General features: G+C 38.0%; 1 protein-coding gene across 3 annotated transcripts in view; it reads left to right on the forward strand.

Annotated features, from left to right (window-relative positions):
• The window catches only part of znf143b (zinc finger protein 143b), a 22,298-nt gene that overhangs the window by 6,859 nt on the left and 2,939 nt on the right, over positions 1-12,500 (forward strand). For all 3 annotated transcript variants that reach the window (XM_062042841.1, XM_062042840.1, XM_062042843.1), the window contains exons 6-13: positions 1,269-1,337; positions 3,083-3,199; positions 3,268-3,343; positions 3,428-3,553; positions 7,036-7,215; positions 7,963-8,190; positions 8,267-8,421; positions 8,501-8,614. In XM_062042841.1, coding sequence (XP_061898825.1) covers positions 1,269-1,337; positions 3,083-3,199; positions 3,268-3,343; positions 3,428-3,553; positions 7,036-7,215; positions 7,963-8,190; positions 8,267-8,421; positions 8,501-8,614 — 1,065 coding nt within the window. The remainder of the gene's footprint in view (positions 1-1,268; positions 1,338-3,082; positions 3,200-3,267; positions 3,344-3,427; positions 3,554-7,035; positions 7,216-7,962; positions 8,191-8,266; positions 8,422-8,500; positions 8,615-12,500) is intronic.

Consider the following 12,500-nt stretch of genomic DNA (forward strand, 5'->3'; position numbering starts at 1 on the left):
ACAGTATCATCATAAACTGAGAGGAAACACTCTTGTATTTCTTATATAGTAGACAAGTGTGTCTATTAGGGATCAGTACCGTTTACATTTAAACCGTTGCGGTATTGATTCCCGGTACCTAGGAATCCATACCGATACCAATTTTCTGTACTTTTGTGTGTGTAAATAAATGTTCACCGTCTGATGATAAAATTAACGTAACATTTAAATATGAGCTGATTATGATAACTGCGCTGTCCAGTTGCTGTATTTTGTTTTTCTGGTTCCTTTTGAGTCTCATTTGCAATGCAGTTGCACTTCCAAAATATGTACATAAACATAAACAGTACTGCATAGGCCATCCATGGTATGTTGTGTCACTAGGAAGTAGCTTTTTCCAGGAAGCTGAATGTGCTATGTTGCACTCTACAAAGTGGTTGTACTGTAACTTTTGGGCTTACACACGAGCTGTTTGATTGTATCATTAATCTTAGTTGTAGTTTTCCCCTATCAAATTTGAAGGTGTTGAAATCGCCATGTAAAATCGCTAATGCTAATAGTAGCCTGTCTATGGCAAAGCCAGTGTAAATTATCAAGCTAGTGCATTTTGAAAGCATTTTCTACCAAGCCTACTTGATTTGTTGGTGTTGAAAATTGCAACATTACTTAAAACAGTGCTGTTTTTCCCAGTTACACCCCCCAGGAAAAAGAAAATATTTGCCTTGTTATAATTAACACTCCTGCATAATATTGTATCCTTAACAATAAAGAAAACAAAAAAAGAGAGAACTATAGCTCGACTTACAACGAAGAATAACTTTACTGTCATAGTTTTTTAGTCCGTAACAGAAAAGCTTCAAAGGGAAATGTAATCGTGTAAAACCCTTTTTTGCCCGACTTAACCTTTTTATACAGATTTTTTTTTTAATAAACTCAATTATTGAACTCAATAAATATTACACATTGAAATTGATCAGCCACCTTAACTTCGGACCAAAATATATAAAAAACTTTAAACTACAAAACAAAAATTAATAAAATAATTGTCGCTGATTTTTGCACGAGGTTTTTTTTTCCTTCAGCCGGTGTTTAGTCTGCAACTGGACGTGACGCCACGTTCAACAATGGTATCTAAATATGGTACCGTTTGATTTTTTCGTTTCAATTCCCGGTAGTACCGACGGAAATCAGTGGGGGCCTATAAAAGTACCGAATTTGCTACCCTTCCCCTATTGTTTACTCACTCAACTCAAATCACAACTCACACAAGACGTTTCCTTTTTCCACAGGTGGAAAACATTGAGAACCCCTTGGTTCCTTTTGGCAGAGTGGAAGCAGACAACGGCTTGCACATGCGGGTAGAACATATTCTTCCAGTTCCAGGGCTGCGCGATTTTTTTTTTAATGACTTGGTTATATTTAGTAAAACATTAGGGGGGCTCAAACAATTGTATTCACATCCAAATCGCATTTTTTCTTAATTCAGATGTTAAATCGATTTTTAATTTTCAATATTCGACCTAACAAAAATATATTTTCAAATGAATGGCGACTCTCATTTGTAACGATTTTTAATCGATTAAAAAAAAATCAAAAATCGCAACCCAGAGAGAGACAAGTGGTAGAAAATGGATGGATGGGTAATTAATAATTAATGTATATGGAAGTTCGACTCCGACCTTGTTTGCTTCCGTGACGTCCTCCTTAGTATTTTGTCATCAAGCAGCTAAAATGCGCCAAACATGGATAAGTGTTAAAGTGTTTTCCATTTTCCCATCATGCATTGCAGGGGATTAAATGGGTGTAATTTTGAATCATGTGTCGTGCTTGGACTTTTATTATAACATCCACAAAGTTCATTGAGCAGGTAGCGTTATGTGTGTTGACTTTTTGTGTTAGTTTATTTGCGCCATGTTTGAGAAAGGTTGTTTAGATTGGGGCATTTATATTAATGCTGTGCAAAGGGCGCTTCGATGTGAAATTCATGGTCATTCACCTGAATTACTCAAGTTGTCCACAAGTTGGCGGCAAACCTCCAGCAATCATACTGCCAGATATTTAAAATTAGTTTGGAGGCTCCAGATTCTTTATCTGACTCGTGACGTCTCGCCCATGGGTGTAGTTTGGACAATTCTGAAGTAACTTGTTTTATTACAGTTTATATACCAAATAATATATCACGAGAATCGTGTTGAATCAATTCTAAATTATGTCGTCACCCTGAGAATTGTACCGTATTTTTCGGACTATAAGTAGTATATAAGTATAAGTCGAACCGGCCGAAAATGCATAATAAAGAAGGAAAAAAACATATATAAGTCGCACTGGAGTATAAGTCGCATTTTTTGGGGAAATGTATTTGATAAAACCCAACACCAAGAATAGACATTTGAAAGACAATTTAAAATAAATAAAGAATAGTGAACCACAGGCTGAATAAGTGTACGTTATATGACGCATAAATAACCAACTGAGAACGTGCCTGGTATGTTAGCGTAACATATTATGGTATGAGTCATTCAAATAACTATAACATATAGAACATGCTATACGTTTACCAAACAATCTGTCACTCCTAATCGCTAAATCCCATGAAATCTTATACGTCTAGTCTCTTACGGGAATGAGCTAAATATTATTTGATATTTTACGGTAATGTGTTAATAATTTCACACATAAGTCGCTCCTGAGTATAAGTCGCACCCCCGACCAAACTATGAAAAAAACTGCGACTTATAGTCCAAAAAATACGGTAATCGAATCGTGAAATGCCCAAACCCAGCGCTACAAAACATAGTGAAAGTGACATCATCGTGCAATTCGTAGTAAAATTGTCTTTTAAAAAGGGCTAAATAAATGTTATCTATATATTTTAAAGAAAAACCTTAGTGTTTTTTGTTCATTACTAGTGTCTGTATGTCCTTACATGTTGCTGTAATGAGGCCACCGGCTGCATTTGGAGCTCTGTGCGCATACAATAGCTTCTGGCGTGGGCAGCCAAAACTGGTTATTAAAAGTGGATAAATCGTGCAGCCCTATCCACTTCCGTTCCTTCCTGTCTGGTTATCATGTCGGAGTCACGCTGGTGTTCTTCGCCTGTCAGATTGTGTTACAGGGTCAGGAGAACAGGACCGCCAGGGTCGCTAATGTCGGCGAGAAGTCGTTCCGCTGCGATTACGACGGCTGTGGAAAGTTGTACACCACGGCCCATCATCTCAAGGTCCGTTTTTTATTGTCCCCGTCGACTTTGACGCAGGCAAGAAGCCGCAATAACGCGTGTGGTTACAGGTTCACGAGCGTTCGCACACCGGAGACAAACCGTACATGTGCGACTATCCAGGGTGTGGCAAGAAGTTTGCAACCGGTATGGCATTTCTATCACTGTCACCGCATGGTAAGATTTTGATTGGCATATCTCTGATAACCTGGGAATGTGAATTGTTCTCAGGGTATGGACTGAAGAGTCACTCGCGCACCCACACTGGAGAGAAGCCCTACCGATGTCAGGAGCTCAACTGCTGCAAGTCTTTTAAAACCTCCGGAGACCTTCAGAAGCACACACGCACACACACAGGTACAAAAGCACCTGCACGGAATTACAACTATGACAACGGCTGTGTCTCAGTTGGCGCTTTACCTTTTTCGTACCGATAACTTCCTGCTTCTCAAGACCGATACAGATCAATTGTTAAGAAGGATTATTTTTCCCAAATGCAGATGTAAGTGTAGTTTGTGCACACCTGGAGGTAAGAAAGAGACAAACAAAGGTGGAGTACCTGTAGATTTGTCCTGGCAAAAGCCGATATCCTTAGCGACAGTAACAGCGGCATCATTTTGGGCTGGGCGATACGTTTGTTTTTTGTTTTTGTTTTTAAGGTTTATTTGAAATAGGGACAGATACAGAACCATAGATATCTGAAACAGTTATCCAATGTATGCATCATAGTGTTTGTAGCCAAAGCTAATTTACAACACTTGTCCCCAACAACAACACAGATCCAACATCATTAAAATAGGAAAATAAAAAGAATAAGGCAAAGAGGAGTCGATAATAATGATAATAGTAATACTACAGACACAGTGCAAACTAGATAAAAGCCGATAATAATAACACAGACAAAGTGCAGACTAGATAAAAACCAATTAGTAAAAATTAGTAAAAACTAAACATGGGAACACGATTGTTGCTCAACTAGCCACAATTTTGTTTGTTTTTTGAAAGTGACAAGTGCAGGTATACTTGAAAACGATCACAATATATTGTTTTTTTGTTTAGTCTTTATTTGAAAGGACAATACACAGAAACATTAAGCTCAAAGACAGATATTTTCTGCACCAGATTATAGCTGCATAGCTAATTTCCATCTGCAGTCCCTGGCTACCTAAATTAAAGAGACACAAAAATCATGCAATAAAATTATAACAATAAAATTATACTATAGCATGTAATCAAATAATATAAGTGTTTATATCGGGGGATATCAATACTCATTGATATCTTTTATGACCTATCAAAAATAAGGAGCAGGAGAAAAATGTTTCAAATGTAAACATTTTTATTTCAATAGTAACCTTCCTCTGATCATGATCCCCTCAGCTATCAGGGCAGAAGGGAACTGTCAACACTAGCATGGAAAACAGTCAATGTAAACAAAATTGTAACAAAATTGTAAAATAATAACAACTTCATAAAATGACGGTGCAAAAATAAGGAATATGTGAGAAATGCTTATAGTGTATGTCAAGCAGAATAACAAAGGCGCCCACTAGTGGTGAGTACAAGGAAAGACAAAGGGGAGTTACAGACAGACAACTCTTCTTACACGTTCAAATTGCTGCACAGACAACTGTTCCAAGGCAGAAATGTCACAAAAGTCACGTGTAAAAAAAGACAGCCAATGGAGGGTTCCTGCTTTTTGTAGATCATAGAAATGCACACGCAGATTGTATTACACGCATGCACTTTTGAATGCACGCGCACAAGTTGTGTTACACCCTCACAAATCTGGATGCGCCCTCTCAAATCTTACACGGCACAAGTGTTGCAAAAGTCACGTGTAAGTAGTCATCCTATGGAGCGGGTTCTTTCTGATTGGGGACAGACAACCTAAAACACACGTACGCGGATCTGATTACACACACTCAGATTGACATACAGACACACACTTTCGTACACACGCAGGCAAATAATTTTGCTACAATAATACTTCTATGAGGTCTCCTTATAGGTAGTTAAACCAGTTATGATTCACTTAATGAGATGAATAACATATTATTTTCAATAAATCCATGACATTTTTCTTTGTACTTTGTAAACACTTGTAATTTGAATAGCCTATGTTAGTGTCAATATTGCAACATTTTCTCGTAACATTACACCTGTTTGCTCTTTTATTCCACTTTTAATGTTTTTTGTAGTAGTATTTTTTTAAATGTGTCACAAACCAAGGGATGTCACGGTATAAACATTTCTTATCACAGTTATTGTGACAAAAAATTATCACGGTTGTTTTTTCAAAAACTATTTATACTGAAATCTTTTAACCAAGTTTTATAAAAAAAAACAAAAAAAAAACAACACGTTTAAAATGTATATATGTACCTCAAGTAGAAAGTTGGATGTGCATATGAAAGCAACACAAACATAAACAAATATGGCAGAAACAAAATAACATAAACAAATAAATGTAAAAATTGTGCAAGAGGGCACCTAATTTGTCCATATTGATAAAAATAGTGATCATGTATGAGATCTCGTCTTACATATAGGGCTGCGCTATTATGGACAAAATAATAATTAAGATAATTTTTTATCAATATTGAAATCATGATTATTCATTATGTTAGGTAAAACAGTGTTGGGGTTAGAACGCGACGTCATCATGTAATTTGTAATGTCTAATAAAAAGGCTACAGATAAACGTTATCCATTTATTTACAGACAAAAATGTGTGTTTTTGTTCATTTATAGTATCAACGTGTCATCTTTTACACACTCCATGATGCCTTTATCTCTATTTTTACATTTTCATTGAGAAAGATATTTTTTAAGTTATGTACATTGACATGTACTAAATGTGTGCTCATGTACATGCTGTACCGGGACAGAAGAGTTTGAGCAGTGACTCTGCAACAACAACAAATTTTCTCCAGGATATACTTTTAGAGTGGGACAAATGCTTCTGTCTCCAATATTGTCCACACCTGTCGCCATCTAATAACAGGAGAGTGCTCTTAAACGCATGCCGAGACTCCACAGAAGTAGAAACGAGTAAAACGAAGCAATCTGCTCCGTTTACTGGGAAGGAACATCTCCAGAGCAAAGTGCTACGTCGCTTCCGTTTCCAGGAAGTAAGCAGTGTTGCCTAAAAGGCATTAATAAAAAGACCTTTTTTCGGTAATTACAATTTTAAACGGTATTACTAACCGTCTGCAATTTTACCGTGGTTTATCATTATACCGTTTACCATTACATCCCTACGCAAGCCATTAAAAAATTAGCTCCGGGTTGCACTTTGGACACCCTGGCTTTACAGCATTGAGTTTTTAACAATTGTACAATCGAATTAAGGGAAATGAGCTGACCGAGATTTTTTGAGATGATGCAAATGTTGGCGATAATGAGTGTTAAAAAGAGAAAAAATATTGCGATCACTTTCTGTACAAGGGAATTGTTCCACACAGTAGCTCAGTTACAAATGATGGAAAGTGTAAGGATGGAAAGGACAATGCAGGTATAAAATAGACTAAATATAGCAATATAAAATAAAAGATAAGTGATTAAAAAAAGCAAGAAAAGTTGAGAATAATACCAAAAATAAAGTAAAATGAAGGAATTCGAAGGAGCTACTGTGACTTGTGGATCATTAAAGTTTGTCTAAGTCTAATTGCACAGTATTGCACTGCAGTATCAAATGTGTACTCTCAGTACACGGTGTACTTACTGAAGTGTATTAATAGTTTGAGACACAGCATAAAGGACCCTCAAAGTACACACACCTAAATATGGGAGTTAAACCTTAACGTCACGTATTGTTTGTCTGCGTGCCGTTGCAGGAGAGAAGCCGTTCAAGTGTCCGGTGGAAGACTGCGGGAGGTCCTTCACCACCTCCAACATCCGTAAAGTTCACATCCGCACACACACGGGAGAGCGGCCATACTACTGCTCTGAGCCCGGCTGTGGGCGTTCCTTCGCCAGCGCCACCAACTACAAGAACCACATGAGGATCCACACAGGTAACTTCCTCTAGACTCTAATCACCAACAAAGCGGCCCATTGAGAATGTTCCACTTAGGGACGACAGCAGGTGTGTCCAAAATACACTTTAAATTAATTAAAAAATATATCTGACTGCATAATTGCTGCAAGTTTGTTGACATTTTCTGGACAATCCGAGTAATTCAGGTTAATGACCATGAATTACACTTTGAAGTGAACACAGCATTTTTATACATTACCCAATCCAAACAACACACAAAAAGTCAACACACACGGTCACATAACCCAACCTGCTCACCGAACTTTGTGGGTATAATACAAAATGTCCAAGCACAACACATAATTCAAAATTACACCCATTTAAATCCCCTGCAATGCATGATGGGAAAAATGCAAAACACTCTCTCCACACTTCATTTTTTTTAGCGCAATTTAGCTGATTGATATTTTTGATTGATTACAAAACTTTAACAAGGTCGTCACAGAAGTAAAAAAAATAGGAGTCAAACTTTCACATACTCTTAAAATCCAATTGTATTAGTTATTAATTGTATATCCATGATATTAATATACTATGTATGTATATATAAATATGTACACACATACTGAATATATATAGGCTATATGTGTGTATACATTTTGTTACTTTACAGTCAATCGGCCCCCGACAACATTTTTTTAGCCCAATGTCAAAAAGTTTGCCCCCCCGAACTACAAGAAGGAGCGGTCTTTACACCTTTCCTTGTTTTCTCGTCCTTCTTCAGGGGAGAAACCGTACGTGTGCACGGTGCCGGGCTGTGAGAGGCGCTTCACTGAGTACTCCAGCCTTTACAAACACCATGTGGTCCACACGCCATGCAAGCCTTACAACTGCAACCACTGTGGGAAGACCTACAAGCAGATCTCCACGCTGGCCATGCACAAGCGGACGGCCCACAACGACACGGAGCCCATCGAGGAGGAGCAGGAGGCCTACTTTGAACCGCCCACAGGTCGGTGGAACCCGAGAAAATGCTGCGCCGGCACTCAAGATGAGTTGTGTCGCTAAAAGTCTCCTGCTGGTCTCAGATGCCATCGACGACCCTAACGTGACCTACTCCGCGGTGGTGGTCGGAGGAGAAGACGCCGGCTCCGAACAGGTCCCGGTGGAGAGCTCAGACGTGGTTGGTCAGCAGCACGTCGCCTTGGTAACGGAGGCGGTCGGAACGCAACAGCAGGAAATGGCACGTAGCTAAATATATTTATTTGAAGTGTGCACGCATTTTTTGTGCTCAACTCCCCGCGGTCTCTTTTTTTTATCAGGTCAGTATCTCTGAAGCCGACTTACAAGCGATGGGGGGCACTATCACCATGGTAACCCAAGAAGGCACCACCATAACCATCCCAACCCATGAACTTACATCGCAAGGTGGTCAGGTACAAATCTGATTTATTTTTCATTTACACTGCCAGTAAGACCATGTCCACACAAACATGGATAGTTTCAAAAACACATATTTGGGGTTAAAACGATCTCCATCCACACAAGCGTAGTTCCAAAACTGTCTGTCGACACACAAACGCATACACCTGCTGTCATGCACATTTTGTCCAATCAGAAGCCTGAAACAAGCAGCAATATCTGACTTGGCGGCATTACACCTCCTATTATGTTTTTTTTTAATACACTTTAGACCAGGGATGTCAAACTAATTTTAGCTTAGGGGTCGCATGGAGGAAAATCTGTGCACACGCGGGCCGGACTATTATGGCATTTAAAATAAAAAATAAAGACAACTTCAGAGTGTTTTCTTTCTCTTACTTTGGCCAACAATAGAACAAACACATTCTTAAAAGATATTACAATAAAAATATAGAAAAAAATACTGGCAGTGGTAAAATTTAGATCGATGAAGGAAAGAAGAAAGTGAATTAATGTTTATAACTGAATACATTTACATGTGCATAAAAATGTGTGTTCTTTTTTATAATTTTTTTTAATGAATTAACCTTTATGAGAACCTTTTTCCAAAACACAATATAGAATGTGAGATACAACAGGATAATGCATACATTTATCATTTGTTTTCAAAACGGTTACAAAAAAGTGGGACCCCAAGAATGTGCTGTGGGACCCCATTTTTATGACTTGATGGGTCCCTGAGACCCCATTTTGAAAATTCCTAGCGCCAACACTGATGGAGTATTGGTGCGTGCAAAACAGCAGCAGGCGGCTGTGGCCTGCTGGCCAGTTCTGATACTAATCAAATATCATCCCGGAGGCCATAGATAATTCTTTGACACCACTGCTTTAGACGTACAATGACATGTACATTATCTTTTAAAACCAACCTGCACGTACACAGAGCCCTGGGCACATTATTAAAGAGCGAATGCACGCCTGTGCTGCTGAAACCCGACACTCATAGAATTATAACGTGTTCAGCAACATGGAGATATATTACATGTGAAGTGAAAGTGTACATTTCTAAAATCAGCATGCACTAACGAGCCAAGGAAACCCTTTTGCATGTTTAAGTGCCTACATAAAGTGCACGGACGCGTGTGTGCCGCTGCAAAACTTTTGTGAAATGATAAAGCATTTAGTCATGGATATAGTGATATAGTACATGTGCAATGAAGCGTATATTGTCTTTTAACATCAGTACACACTACAAGGAGGACGCAACATTTTTTTTTATTAGTTCCTTGGATGCTTTTTACGCGCGTGCACGCGTGGTAACCATCTATAAAAATGGAAGCAAGACACGCAAGTTAACTTCATGATTTGTCGTTAAACGAGGACTAAAAACATAAGATAATGTTGCACTTTTCTTATGACACAGGGCAAAAAGTTGTCCCATCAGGTGGAGGTTCCGCAGTGATCGTATCCAAAACAGCTGACTGTCACTTGGCGGGAGTGTCGCAAAGCCCATTTTGATTAGTATCTTTTAATTAATGTTGAGTGAAAATAGCAGCATGTTAACATTCAAACATACAGTAAGTCCTCTTACAGTGTGTTTAAAGCCAGCAAGGCAGTGTTGTTGAGCTTTGGAAATCACAGCGCACAACCGTGACGTCGTCACAAGTCTCCGTTTGTGCCATGTATACGCTAAGCAGAGAGTTTTAAACCTCTACACTTTGGCAAAAGTCTGCGTTTTTAAAGACAAAAGTATGCGTCTGCGTGTGGACAAGAGGTCTTAATGCAGTGTATGTGTTTATTAGGTATACATGGCCTAAAATGTGATCTTTATCAGACTCCAGTATTAGCGCGCACTGGCCCCGATGTGGCTCCGATGTGGCCCCAACGTCACTTGCATGCACAGTTTGATGAAGTAAAAACAAAGGAAGTTGACCGGATTCCGTAAATGGACAAGGAAGTCGCTACTACTACTACAAAATAAAACAAAAGTCGCCACACCTTAAAAATTAGTTTTTTTATGTGAAAATGAATTAAAGTAATATGATGTATGAATAAATATATATAGATATATATATAAATATAGATATATAATTCTCCAAAAAAGTAATAAAACAAAAATAAAGAGGTGCACGGCAAAAAATTGTACCTAAAGAAAAAGCAAGGCCAGCAACACTTGTGTCCTTCTTATAATTTTAATATAAACTGAACAGGCGCTACCAAACACAGACCGGTAGCGTACATGTCAATTCCGGTCCTTCAACAATTACTATATACAGTACAGGCCAAAAGTTTGGACACACTTTGTCATTATAAGTTTGGACACACCTTCTCATTTAATGCGTTTTCTTTATTTTCATGACTATTTACATGGTAGATTGCCACTGAAGGCATCAAATCTATGAATGAACACATGTGGAGTTATGTACTTAAAAAAAGTGAAATAACTGAAAACATGTTTTATATTCTAGTTTCTATAGTCACCCGTTGCTCTGATTACTGTTTTGCATACTCCTGGCATTCTCTCGATGAAATTCAAGAGGTAATCACCTGAAAGGGTTTTAACTTCACAGGTGTCATAGTTATGATGCCTTCAGTGACAATCTACAATGTAAATAGTCATTAAAATAAAGAAAATGCATTGAAATGAGAAGGTGTGCCCAAACTTTTAGCCTTCATTGTATATTTTGTACTAATAGCCTATTATTTGTGCACTAGTGACGGACCGGAAAATACTTTGCTCACCAATGAAGTATCCACTTCCGCTGGCGGGCTGCGTCTTTGAACAAAGCTGCTGTAAAAGTCGCATTGCCAAGTAGACTGAAGTCACATTTCAAAAGATCGGATTTGGACTACATCCTGACGTGGCTCAAATCTGATGCGAAAAGATCAGATTTCAAGCACTTTAGAGCGTTTAGACTGGCGAATAATATTCGATCTGTGTCACTTGAGGGCAAAAAAAAAAATCAGATTTGCTGTGCGGTTTAAACGGAGCCACAGGGAAATCGAACGCGTATGCAAATATTCATCCCTCTAAGGGCAGGTGTGTCCAAAGTGCGGCCCGGAGGCCACATTCATGTTAATAACCACATATATTTTTACATACAGACTATCTGTTGGGTCACAAAAAGTCTAAAATCTGATGATTTAAATTCAAGGCCTTGAAATGTCTACAATTCTGTTTAAATCTCGAAAAAAAAATCTGAAATCCGACCATGAAAGGTCTTGAAAATCACACAGCTGTAGTATAGCTATAAAAAAAACATGATCCTATATAATTTCTATTATTTATCCCAGTAATTGCAGGTCAGATTCTTATGGCTAATTTTTGTCTCCAAGTTTATGCTGCAACTGGCATTAAAAGCGATGAAGGTTGTGTGTTAACACTCCCGTTGTGGTTGGGGGAGGACAGCAACAAAAATATGCAAATGTGATCTTGTCACTCATCTCGAAAAGTGGGGCGGGGTAGGCGCGCGTGACCCCCGGGGAACACGCCTTATCAGTATCATGCAGTATCATGCTTCGAAAATCTGTGCGCTAGAAAATGTGCCATTAATCCAGACTTCATTTTTATTGAAAAAAATTGGCATAAATTGTTTTATTCTTTTTTGTTTTGGAGGTTAAAGTGTTTTATGACGGAGTTAATGCTGCTTTTGATTGATTGATTGAGATGTTTATTGACATCTTAAAGAATTTAATCCATGTAATGCTTTAACAAGGCAAATGGATGGCACAAAAAGCCAAAAGGCTTGTTTCAAGTCGATCAAAAAATATTTATAGATTAAATATGAATTTATTTATATATGTATATAATATTTTTATTTTTTATTTTATTTTATTAATTTTTTTCAGGCAAATTGATGCACTTTAAAAAAAAATTGGTTGCAGATTAAAAACAATGTT

This window comes from Entelurus aequoreus, linkage group LG03 (genome assembly GCF_033978785.1).
Source record: "Entelurus aequoreus isolate RoL-2023_Sb linkage group LG03, RoL_Eaeq_v1.1, whole genome shotgun sequence".
Lineage (NCBI taxonomy): Eukaryota > Metazoa > Chordata > Actinopteri > Syngnathiformes > Syngnathidae > Entelurus > Entelurus aequoreus.